We start from the raw sequence: 19488 nt of genomic DNA, 5'->3' as shown, positions 1-19488 counted from the left end.
AATAAAATACTTAGCAGGAGTTTTCCGTGCTTACTGCTTGGATGCTGGGAAGGCAAGGTTGCGGCGATGGCGAGGGTGAGAGCAATGACTGGCGATGGCGAGGGTGAGAGCAATGACTGGCGATGGCGAGGGTGAGAGCAATGACTAGGGACAGAACATTAATGTCAATGGAGTAGATGGGTTAGGGTTACCGATATGAAGATGAGATGTTCGTTCCACAAATGGGGAAGGGTTACTTACATAGGAAGGAAGAGGAGATTTATTTCGAAAAGGAAAAAGGAGATTTCGTTCAATAAAGATGGAAAATGATAACTACTAAAAGAATATGGCTATTTTGACGAGAATACCCCCACCTAACATTGATGTTGTAATTATTTTGAGGGTATTTCTGTAAGATGATTTCGGATCGTGACTGTCCCTAAGGACTTTCGCAGCATGCCTGGATCTGATCCGAAAATTTTCGGATCATGTGGTTGGGAATCCGAAATATGCCCATGGACCCTCTTGGTATGCTTATATCTCGTTCATTAAAGTTCAGATTCGGATGGTCCATCGGACCGTCTGGATCCATTGACACCCCTACCCTTCTTATGTATCCAAATCACAAATAGCTGACGTGGTTAAGGAATGCATTTCCTAATCCTTTACGGGCTCTGGTGATAAGGATTCAAAGAAAGCCAGTATAAAAAGAATTCTAAAATGAAGATACAAAATTCTGATTAAGGAATGACAGTTAGGTGACGTTATGTCCCCAATTGAGATTTCAAGGGGACAAATGCAATAGCAACATTTCCTACAAAATCTTACCAACAAAAGAGCAATTCAACTCATTCCTAATCATTTTGGAATAAATGTACCTGAGGAAAGGCTGAAATTCTTCACTCTTTGAAATCATCCTTGTCATTAGCAGGAATTGGCATGTTCCTCCAAAAAACAGCAAGAGCACTCCCACCTAGCTGTAGGGAAGGAAATGGTATGACAATTCAGCAAGAGGCTACCACAAGGTGAGGAGAAAGATTGATTGATTATTGGTTTCATGAAAGTAAGAAGTGTACCGCCATGCATACAACGCTGACAGCTGAAGGAACAGCAACAAGAGGATTAGTGAAGTGCTTTTGGGCAAGTAAAAACCCAAGTGCGGAGCTCTGCAGAAAAAAAAAATCAAATACCAATACTGAGTCATTCAATATCTCTATGCAAGAATATATCACAAAAAAAAGAACAAGGATAAAGAAGAAAATCTCCATGTAGCATAGTTTTCGACAGAATCTGAGTACTCTTGAAAGTAGGTTCATGGGCAAAACCATGTTGACTAGCAGCCCACTTGCACATAATTCTTTTCAGTCGTGTTCCGTATAGGATCGTAGCACTGTATTTCCTCGATGCTTCGAGATATCAACAAGAATACACTTGAGCTCTTTTGTGGCCTACCATCTTAGGGAAGAGAACATAGAAGATGCAGACACAACCTACACAAGATAATGTGCATGCCATGTCTACATCAACATTTAAAAGTTCTGGCTATTGAATAGACACTCAAATATTCAATGTATCACAAGTACCAAGCAGGTAGAGGCCCATCAAACGGTTCTACGATGGAAATTTGATTTTATAAATTGGTATGGAATATGGATAAACTTGCTTACGTTACTGTCAAATTTCATTTACTCCATTATCTAAATCCCTATAAGTATACATCGTAAAAGAAAACTAGAAAGGCATTTCCAGAGAGAATAGATGATACCTGCATACCGGTTTCGATGGAAATGGTACGTGAAGTTGATTCACCAAATGATGATAATCTAGAAAGCCAATAACCAAGACCAAATGCAGCAACATGTAGGAAGAATACAGGAACTATTAGTTGTGTCCCTTGAGCCTTTAAAACTTCTGAAACTTGCCCAATCTTGGAAACAAAAATAATCCAAAGTTAGCTCTCATATAAAGCTACTGTTAGCAAAAGAATGAACTGGATACTTAAGGGTCAATATAAATATAAGCCCAATCATAGTCACATAAAAACTGAAAAAATACATAATCAGAAATTTTGTGCGCTTACAGGACTTGCACAAAGAAGAGTCGTCAGGATAACCCCAATCAACGGTGTGAGTGTGATTATTCTTTCAGTAAACTTTGGGAAATACTCATGCGCTAATACTGCCACATAAATCATATTGGGTTAGCATTTACATAGAAAACAATGATGTGGATATGCAGAATAATGTTTAATGAAGTTTATTAAAAGATCTTTGGGTTACCTCCAACAATAGTCGGCACCAAAACAACCTGGAAAGTGCTGATGGCCAGGCCCTGAGGATAGAAAATACAGTTTAAACTTTATATGGTAAGCAGGAGGTAGGCATCTGAGATTAAAGGGACAGCTCCACATAAAACACTTTTTTAACTTCAAATATATGTAAGAATGACACTCTCGTTTTGCTGAGGAAAAGGCTATCAGACACGCGTGCCCAAAATGTGTAAATATGGCTATCAGGAGAAAACCTTAATACGTCTTTTCATTTGTATTTAGTATTATTAATATGCTGGATATAGTTTGATTTCATTTTAGGCATCTAGACAGTTTTTTTCTTGAACTTATTCTTCTACATACGTCACACTGTTTTGGGCTTTCCAGGGCCCCGAGTAAAAAACCTAATGTCTATCCAACAGTGATCATGAAATGTGCAATTTCTTACCGCTGCATCGACGGGAACAAGCTGACCCGCAAGTAGCTTTGTAAGAAGTGGTGTCATAATAATAGCACCAATTGTTGAACAACTACAAGATTCCATAAAAATAGAATGGTTAATCGTGATTTATCAGGAAATTAAGGGCAATGATATTTTCACTCCCCCTGCACTAAGCATTCGCTCCCCTTTAACGTGATTTTGACATCAAGAGACGTTAAAGTTGCCCACTGTTGACGTTATAAGGGGTGTGACTGCGTACTGCAGGGGGAGTGAATATCATCGCCCGAAATTAAATGTATGTGCAGGAATCAAGATTTATAAGTACAAAATCAATAAGACCAAAAGAAAGTTACAAAAAAAACGAGCATGCATAAACATGTTATCATCAAACATGTTAACAAATTGACATGCTTTAGTAGATGATAAATATTACTCATTCTTCTATTTAGATGAGACAAACAAAACTGTAACCAATTAAGTAATTAACCCATATACTAAACACCTTCTAGTGAGAAGGCTCGAATTAAAAACTACAAACCTATGAGATGTGAAAATTGGAGTCAGCCATTACTTTCTCAAAGTGTACTTGTGAAAGTTGACACATACGATAAAAAAGAACATGACTCTGCGCTGTTAACAATAACTGTCAGGTTTGCAAGTCAGCTTGGTTTGTTATTAATTCAGGAGGTGCCCAACATATTTGAACTCCCAGTATTCAGTGTGGCACCTGTGGCACCAGTTTCTTCATTTCTGTTCACTATATTTGCATACTCAATTGTTCAATCATAAATTGGTTTAGTTTTGTCCAAAGACTCAATACATTTGGAGAATTAATTCATTTGATGCATACAAATTATAAGAAAAATTGTTATTTAAGTTGTTAAATGTAACTTTATATGGAATGCTTAGGAACTGTATAAAATCTTGCTAATTGTTACATGTGTAACAAGGTATTGTTTTTTGAAATGGCATGTGTAACAATGTATTATCCTTTATTATTTAGGTATAAGAGAATTCCTTGACATTGAGCAAACAAGTACAAGTAGTAGTATTAACTATTAAGACACCAGCAATCAACACATCAACACCATTGGACAAAAGGCGAATTCACAAGGCAATGAAATAGGGAAAGATCTGTCGAAAAAAAGTCAACAATATCACCCAACCATAAAATAGACAAATGTTATAAAATTCTCTATTCGACTTCTTTATTATTTATCTACTAAAATCTGAATTTCTAAAGCAGTTGCGTGCACATTAGCTGATACGTGGATTTGCTTTCTGTCCAGGACACTACAGTAAGCGAGCTTTGTTGCGTGAGACCTAAGACTCACACGTAGCGCTTCAGGCAGCAAGAGGAATTGGGATACTTTAGATGCAGTGAGTTTCTATTTTCTAGCTAAATTCTCAAGAACTTTTGTAGTGAATAAGATCGATGAATTTCAAATTATGTCAATGATAGGTGAATAGGATAGTGAAATCGTCAGGAGCAAGAAAAATATTATGCTCTAATCTACATGTATAACACCAAGGGACAAGAAAGAAGTAAGAGGAAGTAGAACACTGATCCAATTTCGGTCGATCACATGATTTCGGCGATGAGTTTATTGCCGAGAAAGAAGAGCATCTTCTCTCTGGTGATCCTAGTTAGATTGATGATAACGACATGGTGCTAGATGTTACTGTAATTCAATCTATTCTCTTCAATTCAGCTAATATATCAGCTCCACTACTATCGCCATCGATCGATAGTAGTTTTGGTTCTACTTTTCAGCTTAAGAGGAGAAAGAGTATTGCTCCACAGTGAGTATAGTTATATAAAATCTATACTTTAGTTCGTGTTTTGACTTTTTAAGTTATATATTATAAGAAACAATTGTGCACATAAATGCAGATAAGAGGTAAGGTTGTAGCAAATGAGGAAAAGAAATATGATGATGAAGGTGACAGTTAATACGGTGGAGATAATGAAGATATTTATTATACGGGTGAAGTGGATGTGGATGATGTGATTGAAGATGAAGACTTAGATTCTTGAGGTGGCATGCTTTGCTATAGATATTAACACATTTTCATTTGTGTTTTCTACTTCTACCGTGGAATTGTAATGTGAACTTGTTAAGCTATATCGGAGCAGCTTTTTGATAATTGTAAACTCGCACTAAACCCCTAATTGACTGTCAAATGCTTTACTATCTTTTTAGATGGAGTTCACACTTTCTGTTCTTTGGTGAATGATGGTTGGATGACAATTTCTGCTTGGAAGTGAAGTACAATTCTTTTTTTATAGAATTTATAGCAATTCTATGGTATTTTTCTTAATTTTTAAATTTTTATCTAAAATATCAGAAAAATTGTGAGGCTTACACCTCGCCTCACAAGAGGGTTGTATGCTTTGCCTCCCGGTTACACCTTTGAAAACGCTGGCTAACATGTATGAAAATGTAAGGATAAAAACAACACCAACATCATCTAGTGATTATGAGGAAAATAGAACCCACTACGATGGACCATTTCGGTCAAATATTTTATCATCTTCCACAGAAAACGAAAAACAGCCACTGAATGATCAAGTGTGATGTGTAAGTTAGACTTACGTAGTCATGAGAACTGAAAGAGCTACATTTCCCTTGGATATATAGGTAGCAACGTTTGATGCCTGGCCTCCGGGGCAACATGAGACCAAAATAAGACCAGTTGCAAGAGGGGCAGACAGTTTCAAAGTCTGTAGATCAGATAGATTAAATTTAGCAACAAAACACACATGGATGTTGACGCATCAACCAACATAATACAATTGAACTTCATCCAGACTTTTACACCAAATGACAACATTCAGAAGCCACATAACAACCAACATTTATGACGGATGTGCACAGAAATTATATTAGTTTAGCAACATAGGAAGCAGAAATTTTAGTTCTCAGTTAATACAATCTCATAAGACCTTAAATATAACATGAGTTGTGCTCATTAAAAATTCCCCATGTACAAAATGATAGCAGCAGAAAACTTGAATTCCAGGAAAATTGCATTCCAACAACATATCTCAAATTTAACAGAATCATCTTGAGCCCCAAAAGGTATTCTGTTCTGAACCTCCCAAGCTTGAAATCTACTTTAGGATTGAATTCTTTCACTGCTTACAGTGTCTGAACTCTGAACCCACCCTTTTAGAAATAGCACTTTTGGCAGCTTCCATTGTTCTGCGCCTTTTCCCTAGATTTCCTATATACATGGCCATCATCCTTGCAGCATGTGTCTTCCCGCCAATAGCTTTCTGTGTTCTAAAATTTAGATCTGTGATTTATTGTGGAGACATTGATTTTAGAGCAGACTCTTCAAATCTTCATCTGGATTGATAGACCAGGGCTGAAGTTATTGAATCAAATCTATGGGAAGGCCTAAAGTATTGATTTCTGAAATTGATAGACTTATGGAAACAGATCTTGATGTTGGTCTGAAATAAAATAAATCCAGAAATGTCCAGCAAGTTAACTTAGTTAATCTTGGTTAACCATGAGTCTGTGGCTGTAATTTAATTACAAGCCCCTTACTTGCATCAATTCTTCCTCAGGAATGCATGTAAACAAAGATGCTCTTACATTAAGAACCAAGGTTGCCAGAGCGGGAATCGAAAGCGGGAATCGAAGGCTCCCAGGGAAGAATCCTGCTTCCTTGTTAAGAACTAAAGGCACTGACCTCATTTCTCTAGATCAATCTAATTTGGAGTCATTTATCATCCTAAAAGCCATCATTCTCCACAAGCAAAAGTAGTTGGAGGCAAAATTGTCTCTAATTGGGCCATTCGAAAAAAAAAAAAAATTTGTCTCTAATTGGTCGGGTCAACTTTGACAGACTTCTAAGATTGCGTCGTAAATGACGATCTACTCGTACAATATCACAAACCCTCAAAAAAAAAAAAGGGAATTGCACTTTCTGCTTCATATTCTTGTGGGAACAGTTATATGATAACTATGGCCAGATAAATCTTATCATTCTGGCACTGTACCAGTCCAATTGAGAAGCATATCAATGGAGACAGAGAAGGTTCATAAGACTTAGAAATCAAAATGTGATTGCAAAGCAATCCTGCTAAAACCTAGTCAATTTCATTGATCATTTGATCTGAAATCTGAGCATCATCCAATTGAATTCCCAGCATCACAACATAGAGAAACATGCCAGAAATATCCAAATTTGACAGCATAGAATCTCAACAAGAAAAAACAGAAAATTTATGCTAAATAAGTGGTCAAAGACATACCATTGCGATAAAAAAGCCTAGCATAGGTTTAATTAAGTACTGAGCAAGAAATCCAACACCCACCTGAAAATAAATAAACCACTTAGATGCAAATAGGAGAAAAAAAGGAGAACATTTTAACTGATAGATATGTTACTTATAAAATCCAAGGATCTAAAAAGACGTGGCAACTTACAGTCCATGGGTTTCGCATACATCTTCTGAAATCCTCAAATGTCAGGGTCAGCCCCATTGAAAGCATCAGGAAACCCAAGCCAACGGTAAAAAGGTCAGTTTCTAACCAAGTAACCTGCAGGACGATAAAAGCACTCAAAATAATCAACGGCCTACATTTCAGATAACGTGGGTTTAAGCCCAAAATTGTGCAACCAAACCAAGTGGATCGCAGATGAGTATTGTTCACGAAATTAACAGAAAGAAGACAAAAAGGTTACTGCAGATGGCTTGTAAATTCCAATAATTGTGCCCAATATAACCTGCCAAAACCAATGAATGGATTCAGACTATCTCAATCATACAAATATCGTAGAAAACTACACCCATAATGTGAAACGGGAAAAAGAGAAAAAATGTGGAATTCAATCACAGGATTCAACAGTAATGTAAACATACCCACAATGGAAAAAGAGTCGTCAACAATTCAACAATTCTCTCATACAGGCTCATTTCACTAGGGGTGCTGCTAGGAACAGCCCCAGAGACGTTTGCATCAGCTTTGCAATAAAATTGGCGGGTCCTGACAAATTAGTTGTTAAAAAAAATCAGGCTATGAAATAAAAAAATTAAAGAAATGTGTCTGAAATTATAGATTCTAGTAAATAGGCATATAGGTGAGAACTAATAGTTCCAGCGGAAGGTGTCACAAAACGCTGACTCCAGTAAGACTTGATTATCACTGGAAAAACTGACTATTCTAGTGGTAGGGGCATGTAATTTCATTTAAGAATTGACTACTTACTAGTTAGCAGAGCGCGGTGGTATACCACCAAGAACCAACTACCTAGGTATCAAGCTGGAAAAGGGCAGGAGCATTGCCGTGGTATATTCCCAGCGGCCGACAAAAACTGAATATTTTGACACATGATTATAACAGACATCACCATTGTTTAAAAATTAAAAGTGGCTACTAACGATGGAAAACTTCCCATATCACATAAGAATGTCTATGATGTTGTTAAAAGCTAACTACTACATCCAGGGGCGGAGCCAGGAATTTACACTTGCGGGCGGGGGGGGGGAGGGGCAGGCTAATTTACATTTGCCTGCATTAGGCATTGGGGGGGCCATAGCCACTATACTACCTATGCATGCATGGATGTGCATGGACCTTTAATGGGATTTTTCAAATCATTGGTGGCGGGGGGCAGTGTCCCCCTCATGCTATATGTGCCTCCGTCCCTGACTACATCATCAAGCTTAAGGCAACAAATTGTCTGCACAACAGAATCTGGTATGGGATAAACTGGTCATTTCCTACTAGGATATGGGATAACAATTTGGCAAAGGATTACTATAAGAGGCTTGGCTCAGCAACACAGATCTGGACTCAGACTTGCTCTTTGCTTCTAAGACTGACCAGTAAGAGCATGAACTAACACTGTTATGTAGAACTTCAAAAAAGAAAAAGAAAAAAACAGGTATACAAGTTCTTTTTATATTTCTTTCTATGTATCGTCGTCGTTTCTGGGGATTTAAAACTTTTTCAGAGAAAGAAAGCTTTATAAGTCATGCTCATACATGTGCCTTGTAGGAGAGAGAGAGAGAGAGAGAGAGAGAGAGAGAGAGAGAGAGAGAGAGAGAGAGAGAGATGGCTTTAGTTTCCGTTGATCAATGGTTTTGATGGATTCAGTAATGGAACACATATTTTGCAAGTGTTGGTCATACTAATGCTACTTAGTAGTTCAAGGAATAGTTCAAATGTCAACCAATGACGATTGAAGAAAGATATCAAAATCAATGAAGCAATGTAGATCTACGGGGAGAAGTTTTTGGAAGTTTTGAGTTTTGGAGTTTCATAGTTAAAGATTATCTCCAAGGATTTGATCTGACAATTGATTGGCGAAGATTGCATCAAGTTTTCACAAAGTGGCATGGAAGAAAACAACTGTAAAAGTAAACATAAGGTTCTTCAAATTTTGGGAACAATACATTAAAATATTTGAGCACACTTTTTTTCTTTGAAATTTTATCTAGATTAACAGAGAAAAATCTATGACTTAGCTGACACTTTGAATTTATTGTTGATATGCATGTCCACACGTGCCAAAACCCCTTTTGACACTGGTAAACGTATTGCTAGAAGTATCAGATTTAATGTGGTGGGTCAACAAAATTTTGCACCATGTCAAATCTGATATTGTGTTTTATGCTATTTAATATTGTGTTTAACTATTTTTTATATAACTCTTTATTAATATAACTATTAATTCTTATCCTATTGGAGTTTCTTTTCCGTTGCATATTGAAGACTAAAGAGAACTAGATTAGATGGATGATTGCATTGCAATTAGAGTATCTAATATTTATTTTACACCCGCAGTTGCTTAATCTTAAAATTTATTAGCTTTTTAAATGAATATATATTTATCTTGTGGCAAATCATGATTTATAATCATTAATTTTATATGTATATGCGTACAAGTTTGTCCCCGTTTCTGAATTTTTAGGCTTGGAGTGTCAGGCACCTAGGGTCGGCACCATGGAGATAAATAGATTACAAGGGGGCAATCATTGCCCCTCGTATAACGAGCCCAACACACACCCGATGTGGCTAACAAATCAGCTAGCTTGTCGGCCGCTAATCTAGGAATGCCATCTATGTCTTTACAACCGTCCACTATGCCATCATAAAGAAAGGTAAATGCCAAGAACCCGAACTACTTCCGCCAGCGAGATGACAATCAATGAGATCCCTTCAATAACAATAAAAACCTGAAACTGATTTCTGACAATTCTAATGCCGGTGAAAATAACTGTTACTTCCACCTCATTGAAGACGGATCTTCCAATGGGGCCCAAATAAGAGAAAAGGATCTCACCATTGTTATCTCTAAAAACATATCTAACCTCTACTTAACCCTGATTTCCAAGTGAATAGCCAACAAAGTTAAGTTTGATGGCATTCCCTATGATGTACTCCAAACTGCCGATCTTTCCTTCTGGGGGATTCTTTCCATTATGATCAATTCTCACTTACAGATGAAATCTTGGAACGTATAATCAGAAAAAATTTCTCTAGCAAGGTCCAAACGAATAATGGTTTCTTTAGAAGGAAAGCCCTAAAATGTTCTTTCGTTTCTTTCCGACCATATGCACCAAACTGTTGCAAGAAATGATGCCAGCCAAAGGCCCAACATCCCCACATGTCTGCAGTACCAAGAGCTGAACAAATCAGAGATGGTCCTTGGCATAACCTATTGATGCTGAAACCGCATGTAAATATGAACTGGAAGAATTTGATGATGTAAAGAAGAAGTTGATGATGTAGATACCAATGAATGTGACATTGAGGTTGATAGTGAGAGGCTTTCCAACACTTCCAACTGTTCCATGTATCATGGTCAAGGACACTGGGATGCTAGATTGATGGAAAGTGAATTCTCTGTGAATGTGGTGAAATACTTCCCTCTGTCTTTTTCAATACATTAGTGTAATTCTGTTTCAATTAATTTCACAAATGAAAATCATGAATGTAAGGGGAGCAATTTTGAGCAATCACATCAAGCTAGTTTGTTCGGTTGATCTTGAAAGTTGCAATTGTTGCCAAGTCATTTTTGAAAGATAACAGGAACTAGCAAGGTGCAGCTGGCGACGAGTCTTTGGGTTTCCATTGACGACAATTGTGCTATCAGTTCAGCAAGGTTAATGACATTTTGAAGCTCAATTCAATTGGATAAGATGGAGTAGAAAGAGAATACTCACGGCATCACTGGCCCAAGACAGACCCTGTAGCAAAAACAGAGGCACGCAGAAAGAAATGTACTCACAGCTGGCAAACCAGACCGAGCCATAGGTTGATTGCAGTAATAGACAGAGTTTAAGGAGATGCAAAATTCCATATCAACTATTGATGATGTGGTTGATGGGATTGGTGGTGGTGGATCTGGTGGTGATAAATCTTGATGTCTATGATATCGAAAATGAATTTGAAGCTTCAGGCATGACTGAAAATGGATTTATACTTTGGATCAAAAGCAAAAGGTTAAAAGAAACAAGGCATGGTCCTTGGAAGTGCAGACACTTATTTGGTTGAACAGGCACAGTGCGTGGAAAGCCAACCCATAATGCATTTGGTACACAGCAGTTGAAACTTAAAATGGCCTTAACAACTACTTCAAATGATAGATTGACAACATAACTTTGGAGATGCGAATTTTGACTTAGCAGTAAGGGGGAAGTGTTAAGATCATTTCTAACTTATGTTGAGCTGTTTACCAAGCTTTCTTAAGTTGGAGCAGGAAATAAAAATAAGATATATGGGTTGATGGGGTATAAAAGACAACCACAATCAGCCGCTGACACGTGGCCCTAAGGAGGGCCCGCACAATCAACACCTCACAAGGGGCACTAAGGTCATTACAGCCTAAAAAGGAAAGGATCAAGTAGAAACTTTGTCGAATAACAACTCTACACCTATCCAGGGGTATAGAGGGAAGGATAGAGTTTGGTCCACTAATGGGCTAACACCTGTCCTCAGGGGTAAAAGGGTAATCCAATACCCAGAGCCCCCACTATAAATAGCCTTCACAAAAGCCAAGGTAGGGGACCGAATCCCAAAAATTTACTATTCATAGCTTTGGTTTCTATATTTGTGCCCATAGACTTAAGCATCGGAGGGCCAGTCCGGAGCTACCACTCCGGGTTCGTCGTCTGACCAGGTGTTCCTCTGTGCAGGAGATAGCCTTTCGATCAGTTCGGCAGCTAGAATTCGCCAAATTAGCTCTTTCGTCACTGCCTTATCTGTTACCAATTTTGGGCGTAACAGATTGGCGCCATCCGTGGGACTTGAACTAAAAGTTGTTCTCATTCTCATTAAAAATGGCAGGCCGGAAGAGTACTCGAGTACCTTCTGCGTGAGCAGTCCAACCGGCATCACATCGCATAGCTCGAAGCGAGCGAATCGCTTCGCAAGTAGTTGTTCCTCCAACAACAGCAGAGCGGAGTCCAGCTCACTCAGAGCACCCAACTCCCGCTTCAACTCCTACACCTGAGAAATCCAAACCCTCTTCCAACAGATGACAACCCTCGTCGATCAGTATAAAAACCTAATCCAACAAGTCCCTCAACAACATCCTCCAGAAGTTTCCCAGCCTCCACAAGAAAGGCTGAACCACCCAGTGGGAGAACCCGTACCTCTCCATCGTGACCAAACCCACCACTCCTCTTCAAGACGAATCCATCACTCTAGAATAAGGCATGCACAAACAGAGCCTCATCACCATCATCGATCCCCGTCCCGTTCAGCGCATAGACACCGGGCTAGGGACGACCGTGCAGAACAAGCAAGATCTCGGCACCATCGAAAGAGCTCAGAGAGTCATTCGGATTCAGCAGCAAGTCCCACTGTGAAAAGAAGGAACAGATCAGCTAGCCGAATGAAGAAGAGAACTGGTCCAATGCTACGAAGATTCAAAGAAATAGATCACTGAATTGAAGAGCTAGCAAAGGATCATAATTAATCCATCCCAAGGCTGTTCTCAAGCAAACCTCCCTTTACGGATAAAGTGTTTCATGCACCAGCACCCCAAGGGTTCAAAATGCCACCAGTCCACGTTACGGTGGAACCACTGATCCAGTAGACCATTTAGAGACGTTCATAACCATGATGCTTCTCCACGGTGCTTCCGATGGATTCATTTGCAGAGCTTTTCCAACTACCCTAACAGGGGCCACGAGAGATTGGTATGCACGCTTAAAGCCGAATTCTATTGACACCTTTGAAGAATTCAGGGAAGACTTCCCTGGTTCGACACTTCATGAGCAGTCGAAGACCACGGAAGGCGAGTCTCTAAAAGCATTTGTGAGTTAATTCAACAGAGAAGCCCTTCAAGTTCTGAATTTAGATCCATCCGCTGCCACAAATGCACTCCTTGCTGGAGCCAAATCTAACGAGTTCCAGCAAGCAGTAGCTCGGCGACATCCGCATTCCTTGGTAGATCTCATGGCTGGCACTGAGGAGTATATCTCTGTAGAAGAGAGCTGGCCTCCCCTGAGATTCGAATCAGATCTCGTCCTTTCGGACGAGCCGGAACTAGTTTCGTCCGAGGAGGAAGTTTCTCTCGATGACGAACCAGAGCTAGACTCTGAACTAGAACTACTACACATAAGGGAAGAAAAGAAAAAGTTCAACGCAAAAAAGACGGACTGAAAAATTACATGCGTGAAGGAATGACCCCGAACTCAAACAGCGGCAAGCGAAAGACGAGTCGAACAAGGAACTCAAACAGCACTGGTAGAGCAAAAGAGAGAGTAAAAGCAATGAATGATAAAAATGAAGTCCCATGGATCCTTTTATAAGCAAAGTTGTCAGAAGACCGTTCGTATTCACCGCTCGCATCCCGCCACGCGGCCATGCATTAATGAAGGGGCGCGAGAAACTAAGCGACAGTACATATATTAAAAAAAAATGTGTTGATCAAAAGTGTCGTGAAAAAATTACCAATTGTGGTAGTTCGAAACAAAATTCAGATCGTCTGAAGCCGTTCAGGATGTCACGCAATCCGCAAAACGACAAAATTCAGATCGTCTGAAGCCGTTCAGGATATGACGCAATCCGCAAAAAGACAAAATTCAGATCGTTTGAGGTCGTTCAGGATATGACGCAATCCGCAAAATGACAAAATTCAGATCGTCTGAGACCGTTCAGGATATGACGTAATCCGCAAAGACGACAAAATTCAGATCGTCTGAAGCCATTCAGGATATGACGTAATCCGCAAAGACGACAAAATTCAGATCGTCTGAAGCCATTCAGGATATGACGTAATCCGCAAAGACGACAAAATTCAGATCGTCTGAAGCCGTTCAGGATATGATGCAATCCACAAAACGACAAAATTCATCTGAAGCAGTTCAGGATATGATGCAATCCACAAAACGACAAAATTCAGATCGTCTGAAGCCCTTCGGGATATGACGCAATGCACTAAACGACAATATTCAGATCGTCTGAGGCCGTTCAGGATATGACGTAATCCACAAAATGACAAAATTCAGATCGTCTGAAGCCGTTCAAGATATGACGCAATCCACTAAACAACAAAATTCAGATCGTCTGAGGCCGTTCAGGATATGACGCAATCCACAAAACGACAAAATTCAGATCGTCTGAAGCCGTTCAGGATATGACGCAATCCACTAAACAACAAAATTCAGATAGTCTGAGGCCGTTCAGGATATGAAGCAATCCACTAAATGACAAAATTCAGATCGTTCAAAGCCATTCTGACCAAGCGCAAATGTTTCAGATCGTCCAAAGCCGTTCCGAACAAAGCGCAAACGTTTCAGATCGTCCAAAGCCGTTCTGAAAAAGTGCAAATGTTTCAGTTCGTCTGGTGCCGATCTGAAGAACCTCCAGTGCGTCTGCAGCCGTTCTGGATAAATCAAATCGTCCAACTCGCCTGCAGCCCTTCTGAGCTGAGAATCAAACCATCCCTTATGCGCGCATCCAATCAAGCTTCCCCAAGTCATCAAAATGACTCAAGGAATCGGGGGGCAACTGATGGGGTATAAAAGACAACCCCAATTAGTCGCTGACACATGGCCCTAAGGAGGGCCCGCACACTCAACACCTCACAAGGGGCACTAAGGTCATTACAGGCTATAAAGGAAAGGATCAAGTAGAAACTTTGTCCAATAACAACTCTACACCTTCGGGATTTTCCTTTCGGGTGTCCCTTTTGATTCTTTTATAATATTTGCCATTTCAACAAAAAAAAAAACAACTCTACACCTATCCAGGGGTATAGAGGGAAGGATAGAGTTTGGTCCACTGATGGGTTAACACCTGTCCCTAGGGGTAAAAGGGCAATCCAATACCCAGAGCCCCCACTATAAATAGCCTTTACAAAAGCCAAGGTAGGGGACCGAATCCCAAAAATTTACTATTCATAGCTTTGGTTTCTATATTTGTGCCCATTACTGACTTAAGCATCGGAGGGCCCGTCCGGAGCTACCACTCCGGGTTGGTCGTCAGACCGGGTGTTCCTCTGTGCAGGACATAGCCTTTTGATCAGTTCGGCAGCTAGAATTCGCCAGATCAGCTCTTTCGGCATTGCCTTATCTGTTACCAATTTTGGTGTAACATGGGTGATTTTAAAGTTTGGGGTATTTACTTGTAGACATAAGAGTAGGCAAGAATGTGGTAGAGACCTAGTGTAAGAGAAGTGTGATCGAGTAGGAGAGGAGAAAAAGATAAGAAGTCTGTGTTAACAAATTTTCCCTCTTTATCTCCCTCCTTTTCTATTCTCTTCTATGTTATAGTTCTCTGTTGTATTTTTAAGTTTCTGCTGTGATAGAACTGTACAGTGCTGAATATCAGATTAACTAGACAAGACATGATCTCTAATCATTGAACCTCTCAATCTGAAGTTTCTTCCCTAAACAAATCTTAAATGAATAAGAAAACTAATATTCTAAACCAATTAAATTTTTAGCTAAACCAATTAAATTTTTAGGCATACTTTGAAGTTGGAACGATTGATAGAGGAGTGGGGTAGGCAAAAATTGCACTCCGACTAAAGGTCTCAATCCCATGACTTTTTCCATCACTGGATACTGCAAAGCCACTCCTAATACCTGAAAAAGAAGAGCATAAAGATGCAGAGCAAAACAGGAAATAAGTAGAACCCAAAAGGCAAAGAGCTAACAAGAACACCAGTGAAAGCCCACATAGGTAACAGGGAGAAAAGTATAGCTCATATAGCAAAAACAAACAAAAAACCCTAAATAGAAGCAAAACCCTGCATACCCAGTTGGGTCTGAAGTCTCCTCCTGGGAGAAAAATAAGAGCACTGTCTGTTAAAACCCTGATATGATTTCAATCCGCCATAGGTCTGGACGAATCTAGACATGGACGCCATTGAAGCCATGATAACAAGACAAATAGAGATGAGTTTTTTCAAAGGATGGGAGAAATCATGGTTTTGTTGCCAACATAAATGAATGAATATTTCGGGGCATAGAAGCAGAGTGAAGGGAGGAAGGGAAGTTAAGAGAAGACCCAAAATAGTTTGGATAATACATCTCTCAGTCGTGGAAAACAATGAACCACACAATTGTGATCAGCCAAAGTCACATCAATTGCATGAAATCGAAATGTCCGTTTTTTTCTGTCCTTTTATCCCATCTCCACTTTCAAAAATCAACGTCGTCCCTTGCCTTTCCGCACCTAAATGCCATCAAACGTATAATGGAGATGGGGATCATATCCTCTTCTTTCAATCTGGCATTTTTCCATGGGAAATGATATGAGCACAACCAATATTTTGATATTTCCACAAACCATCTTGTCTTTCAGTATTTAAAGAGCTGTCAGATGATTATTACATTTCCCAAAAAGCTCTCATGAGCCAATTAAAAAAGAAAAGACAACTGGTTTTGTGTAAATATCAAATATATGGTTGTGCAGTTAATATCTTCTTTGACGTAACTTGCAGAATTTGTCCTTTTTATGTTGCAAATAATAAAATAATTTAGATAATTCATATATAAGACGAACTGATCTTTATCTAATCGAGCCAAAGTTTAATGCTATTGAAAATCAGAATACGAAATAAAACTTGGGAAGGCGTATTGCACATATCCATTTGAAGAAAACTCTTTTGCAAAATTTGATTGCTAAAGGAAGAAGGAAGAACGACTGAGTTGTGATACTTGGTTATACTCTCCTTAAGAATTGTGTTCACCCCGCAACCAGGATTCGTGAATCGACGCTCTAAGATAAAACATCCCTACGGGCTCCAATAGACAGGCCGCCCGCTTATTGGTCCACTTTGAATCACCTTAGAATTATACTCAGACAAGGAACAAATATTAAGGAAGGAGCAAAAACTCAAGGAGAAATATGGTTTTCCGTAAATCAGAATGTTTCTCTGTAAACCGTTCGTTTTTGGAGCTGGGACTTCTCTCTCTTTATAGAGAGGAAGGCGACCCTTAAGACGAAAAATTCTCTTCTCCAAAAGTCACTTGAAGAAGATAAACCACACCCAAAGTGGTTACAAAACAGCAATAAACTTAAATGACACAATTAAAATCCATTTAAGAACTAAGACCACAAGATATTTTTTTCTTAAAATTGGTTACGGTAATTAAAGAAAACCAAAACCATTTTAAAATGAAAAGATACTTTTTATTTACTTGATACTCGAGCCACAGGCCGGCACAACGTGAGCACGTGTTTTATGAACTTTTGTTCATTAAAACTTGGTCACCTAACAAATTCCAATGCCCCCTCAAAGGACCAAACCTTTATCTCCAATTTTAAGGAGGTGAAAGTCTCCTCAACCTTCCAATGTGGAACTAAAAACTTGAATTGGATTTCAAACCCACTCACATACCACACTTGGCAAGCCTAAAGGCAACACAAAGGACAAGTAGTTTGAAAAAGCAAAAAGAGAGATTCTATATATTGAATCTTCCATCCGAAATTTTGGGTTCAAAATTCCAACAATTTTTCGGGTCAAAAGATCCTTGGGTTGCATGAAAATTCTGAAATTTTCAGGGTGTGATACTGAAAATCAAAGCTATTGAAAAGTAGCGTGTACTTTTCACACAATCATTTCAGTTGTAATATATTAGGTGAGGGTTCTCTCTTCTTTCAAGTTCCGACTTCAGTAGATTCTAGAAGGAGATTTGTATGGTTCTGAGAGGGCAGATCTGATTGCTTCCTCTTGGAAGCCGCCTTATTTCGGGTGGCTCAAGTTAAATTTTGATGGTTCTAGCTTTCAGAATCCGGGGTTAGCTGGGGTATGAGGGTTTGGTTAGAGTTGGACAGGGAGTTACCAGATGGACCTTCTCATGTTCTATTGGGGTCATGAAGTCCAATGAAAAAGAGGTTAGAACAGTGCTCCAGGGTATCAGGATTCCTAAAGTTAGTGCTTTAGGCAGACTACTAGTTGAAGGAGATTCTCATTACTATTAGATGGCTGGACGGTAGTCGGCCTCGTCCTTGGAGATTCGTGGAGTTTTTTTTATTTGAGATTTGTGATCGATTGGAAGGTCACCTTGTCCATTTTTAGCATGTTCATTGTTTGGCTATTAGCGAGGCTGGCCGTTTAGCTAGAGGGATGGTGAATTGGGCATTGCTGGAGATTTTTTAATTTTCTACCCTCGTGAGCTATGCTTTGATATGTATTTTCTTTCCCTTTTCCCTACTATACTTTTAACTTCCTCTTTCTTGGGGTTTACCCCTCTCTTTTTAATATAACGCACACCATTTCAAAAAACAAAAAACCCTCCTTCATTCTCTCCCTTTTGTATTTCCTAATAGTCCGCGAAATAAAAACACAAACAAGAATCTAATAATGTCAATTGACATAAAGCCTTTTCACTACTTACTATTAAAAGGAAATTGATATCAGCACCCCCTCTATTTCAATAATGGCCATCTTTTACTCTATACTTTTCTAGTTTGCTTTTGGAGGTTGGTGCAACCATGGTTTGAAATTTCGACCGAAATCCAAAATTTCCAATCAAGACTAAAACCGAAAGGACCGAAATCCGAAATTGCCGAAACATACAAAATTTCGGCGAAATTTGTTAAAAAATATTATTTTTTTATTCTTTTACAAAGTTTCGATCGAAATCACCAAAATTTTGGTAAAAATTTTGACCCAAAATTTTGACAGAAATTTCAGGATTTCGGTTGAAATTTCGATTTCAGATAAGTCCGAAATTTTAGCCGAAACCGAAATTTAAAACCATGGGTGCAAGACAATCTATAGATAATAAAGTATGGAGTGCTGTCATCATCAAAAGAGGGAGTGTAGATATCATTAGGGGTGGCAACGGGGCCCATCCCCATCCTGCTCTAATAACAATTTCTACTTTATTTATTCTAATCAAATAATTATTAAATAATAGTGTGAATTAATTTCCAAAGCTGTAAGTCTAAGAATCATCATCTCCTTTGGTCCTTCTTCCTAGGGAATATATCATTGTATATTAGTGTTAAGTTCCAACAAATGTATGTTTTGGATTGGAAAGTGATATAATCGCCCCTTGTTTGCCTTGGGACAGCACTTTAATGTATTTTTAACTACTCTTCTATTGTAGAGGAGCTGTCCAAAGTAAAAAAAGAGTGAATGCATCATTTCCCTTAATTGTAATTGTTCCATGTAGCCATTGGGTAATCTAATTGGGGACCCATCAATTACTGATCTAGATCATCCCTCAACATGCCATCTGTATGGTGTAGATGAAGAGAATAGGGACTATCCATAGTTTTATGGTGCTTATATGAGAGCCGTGATAGAAACACCATGTACTTCGCTTCGGTACTACTGTGTACTACTTACATGTACTACAAGCCCC

At 39.0% G+C, this 19488-nt stretch overlaps 1 protein-coding gene across 2 annotated transcripts; it reads right to left on the bottom strand.

Moving 5' to 3' along the window:
• Nucleotides 1–692: 692 nt before the first annotated feature.
• Nucleotides 693–16341, bottom strand: LOC143858510 (sodium/pyruvate cotransporter BASS2, chloroplastic-like). Of its 2 annotated transcripts, none has more exons than XM_077369149.1 (13): nucleotides 15926–16338; nucleotides 15639–15753; nucleotides 7570–7693; nucleotides 7392–7433; nucleotides 7133–7246; nucleotides 6958–7020; nucleotides 5288–5415; nucleotides 2697–2778; nucleotides 2259–2310; nucleotides 2060–2157; nucleotides 1745–1906; nucleotides 1056–1145; nucleotides 693–956 (listed from the first exon to the last, which is right to left on the bottom strand). In XM_077369149.1, exons 1-13 carry the CDS (start codon nucleotides 16044–16046, stop codon nucleotides 879–881), a joined length of 1269 nt encoding a protein of 422 aa, XP_077225264.1. In that variant the 5' UTR covers nucleotides 16047–16338; the 3' UTR covers nucleotides 693–878. The 2 variants fall into 2 exon arrangements, 1 of the variants encoding a protein (XP_077225264.1); XR_013238966.1 differs by lacking the exon at nucleotides 693–956 and adding an exon at nucleotides 1278–1469 and having other exon boundaries at nucleotides 1070–1145; nucleotides 15926–16341.
• Nucleotides 16342–19488: the final 3147 nt, after the last annotated feature.

The sequence above is a fragment of the Tasmannia lanceolata genome, unplaced genomic scaffold (genome assembly GCF_043159265.1).
Source record: "Tasmannia lanceolata isolate RefF3 unplaced genomic scaffold, GAP_Taslan_0.1 ptg000026l, whole genome shotgun sequence".
Taxonomy (NCBI): domain Eukaryota; kingdom Viridiplantae; phylum Streptophyta; class Magnoliopsida; order Canellales; family Winteraceae; genus Tasmannia; species Tasmannia lanceolata.
Note: the sequence above shows the minus strand (reverse complement) of the source record. Positions and strands in the feature narration are given on the sequence as shown.

What these genes read in the sequence shown, in the direction of transcription:
- LOC143858510 (XM_077369149.1), bottom strand. Translation starts at nt 16,046, where the DNA reads ATGGCTTCAATGGCGTCCATGTCTAGATTCGTCCAGACCTATGGCGGA. An exon ending in GAATTTACAAGCCATCTGCA is followed by an intron (nt 7,247 to 7,391) that starts GTAACCTTTTTG and finishes ATCGTCCTGCAG; the next exon opens with GTTACTTGGTTAGAAACTGA. An exon ending in TTGTTCCCGTCGATGCAGCG is followed by an intron (nt 2,311 to 2,696) that starts GTAAGAAATTGC and finishes TTCTATCCTCAG; the next exon opens with GGCCTGGCCATCAGCACTTT.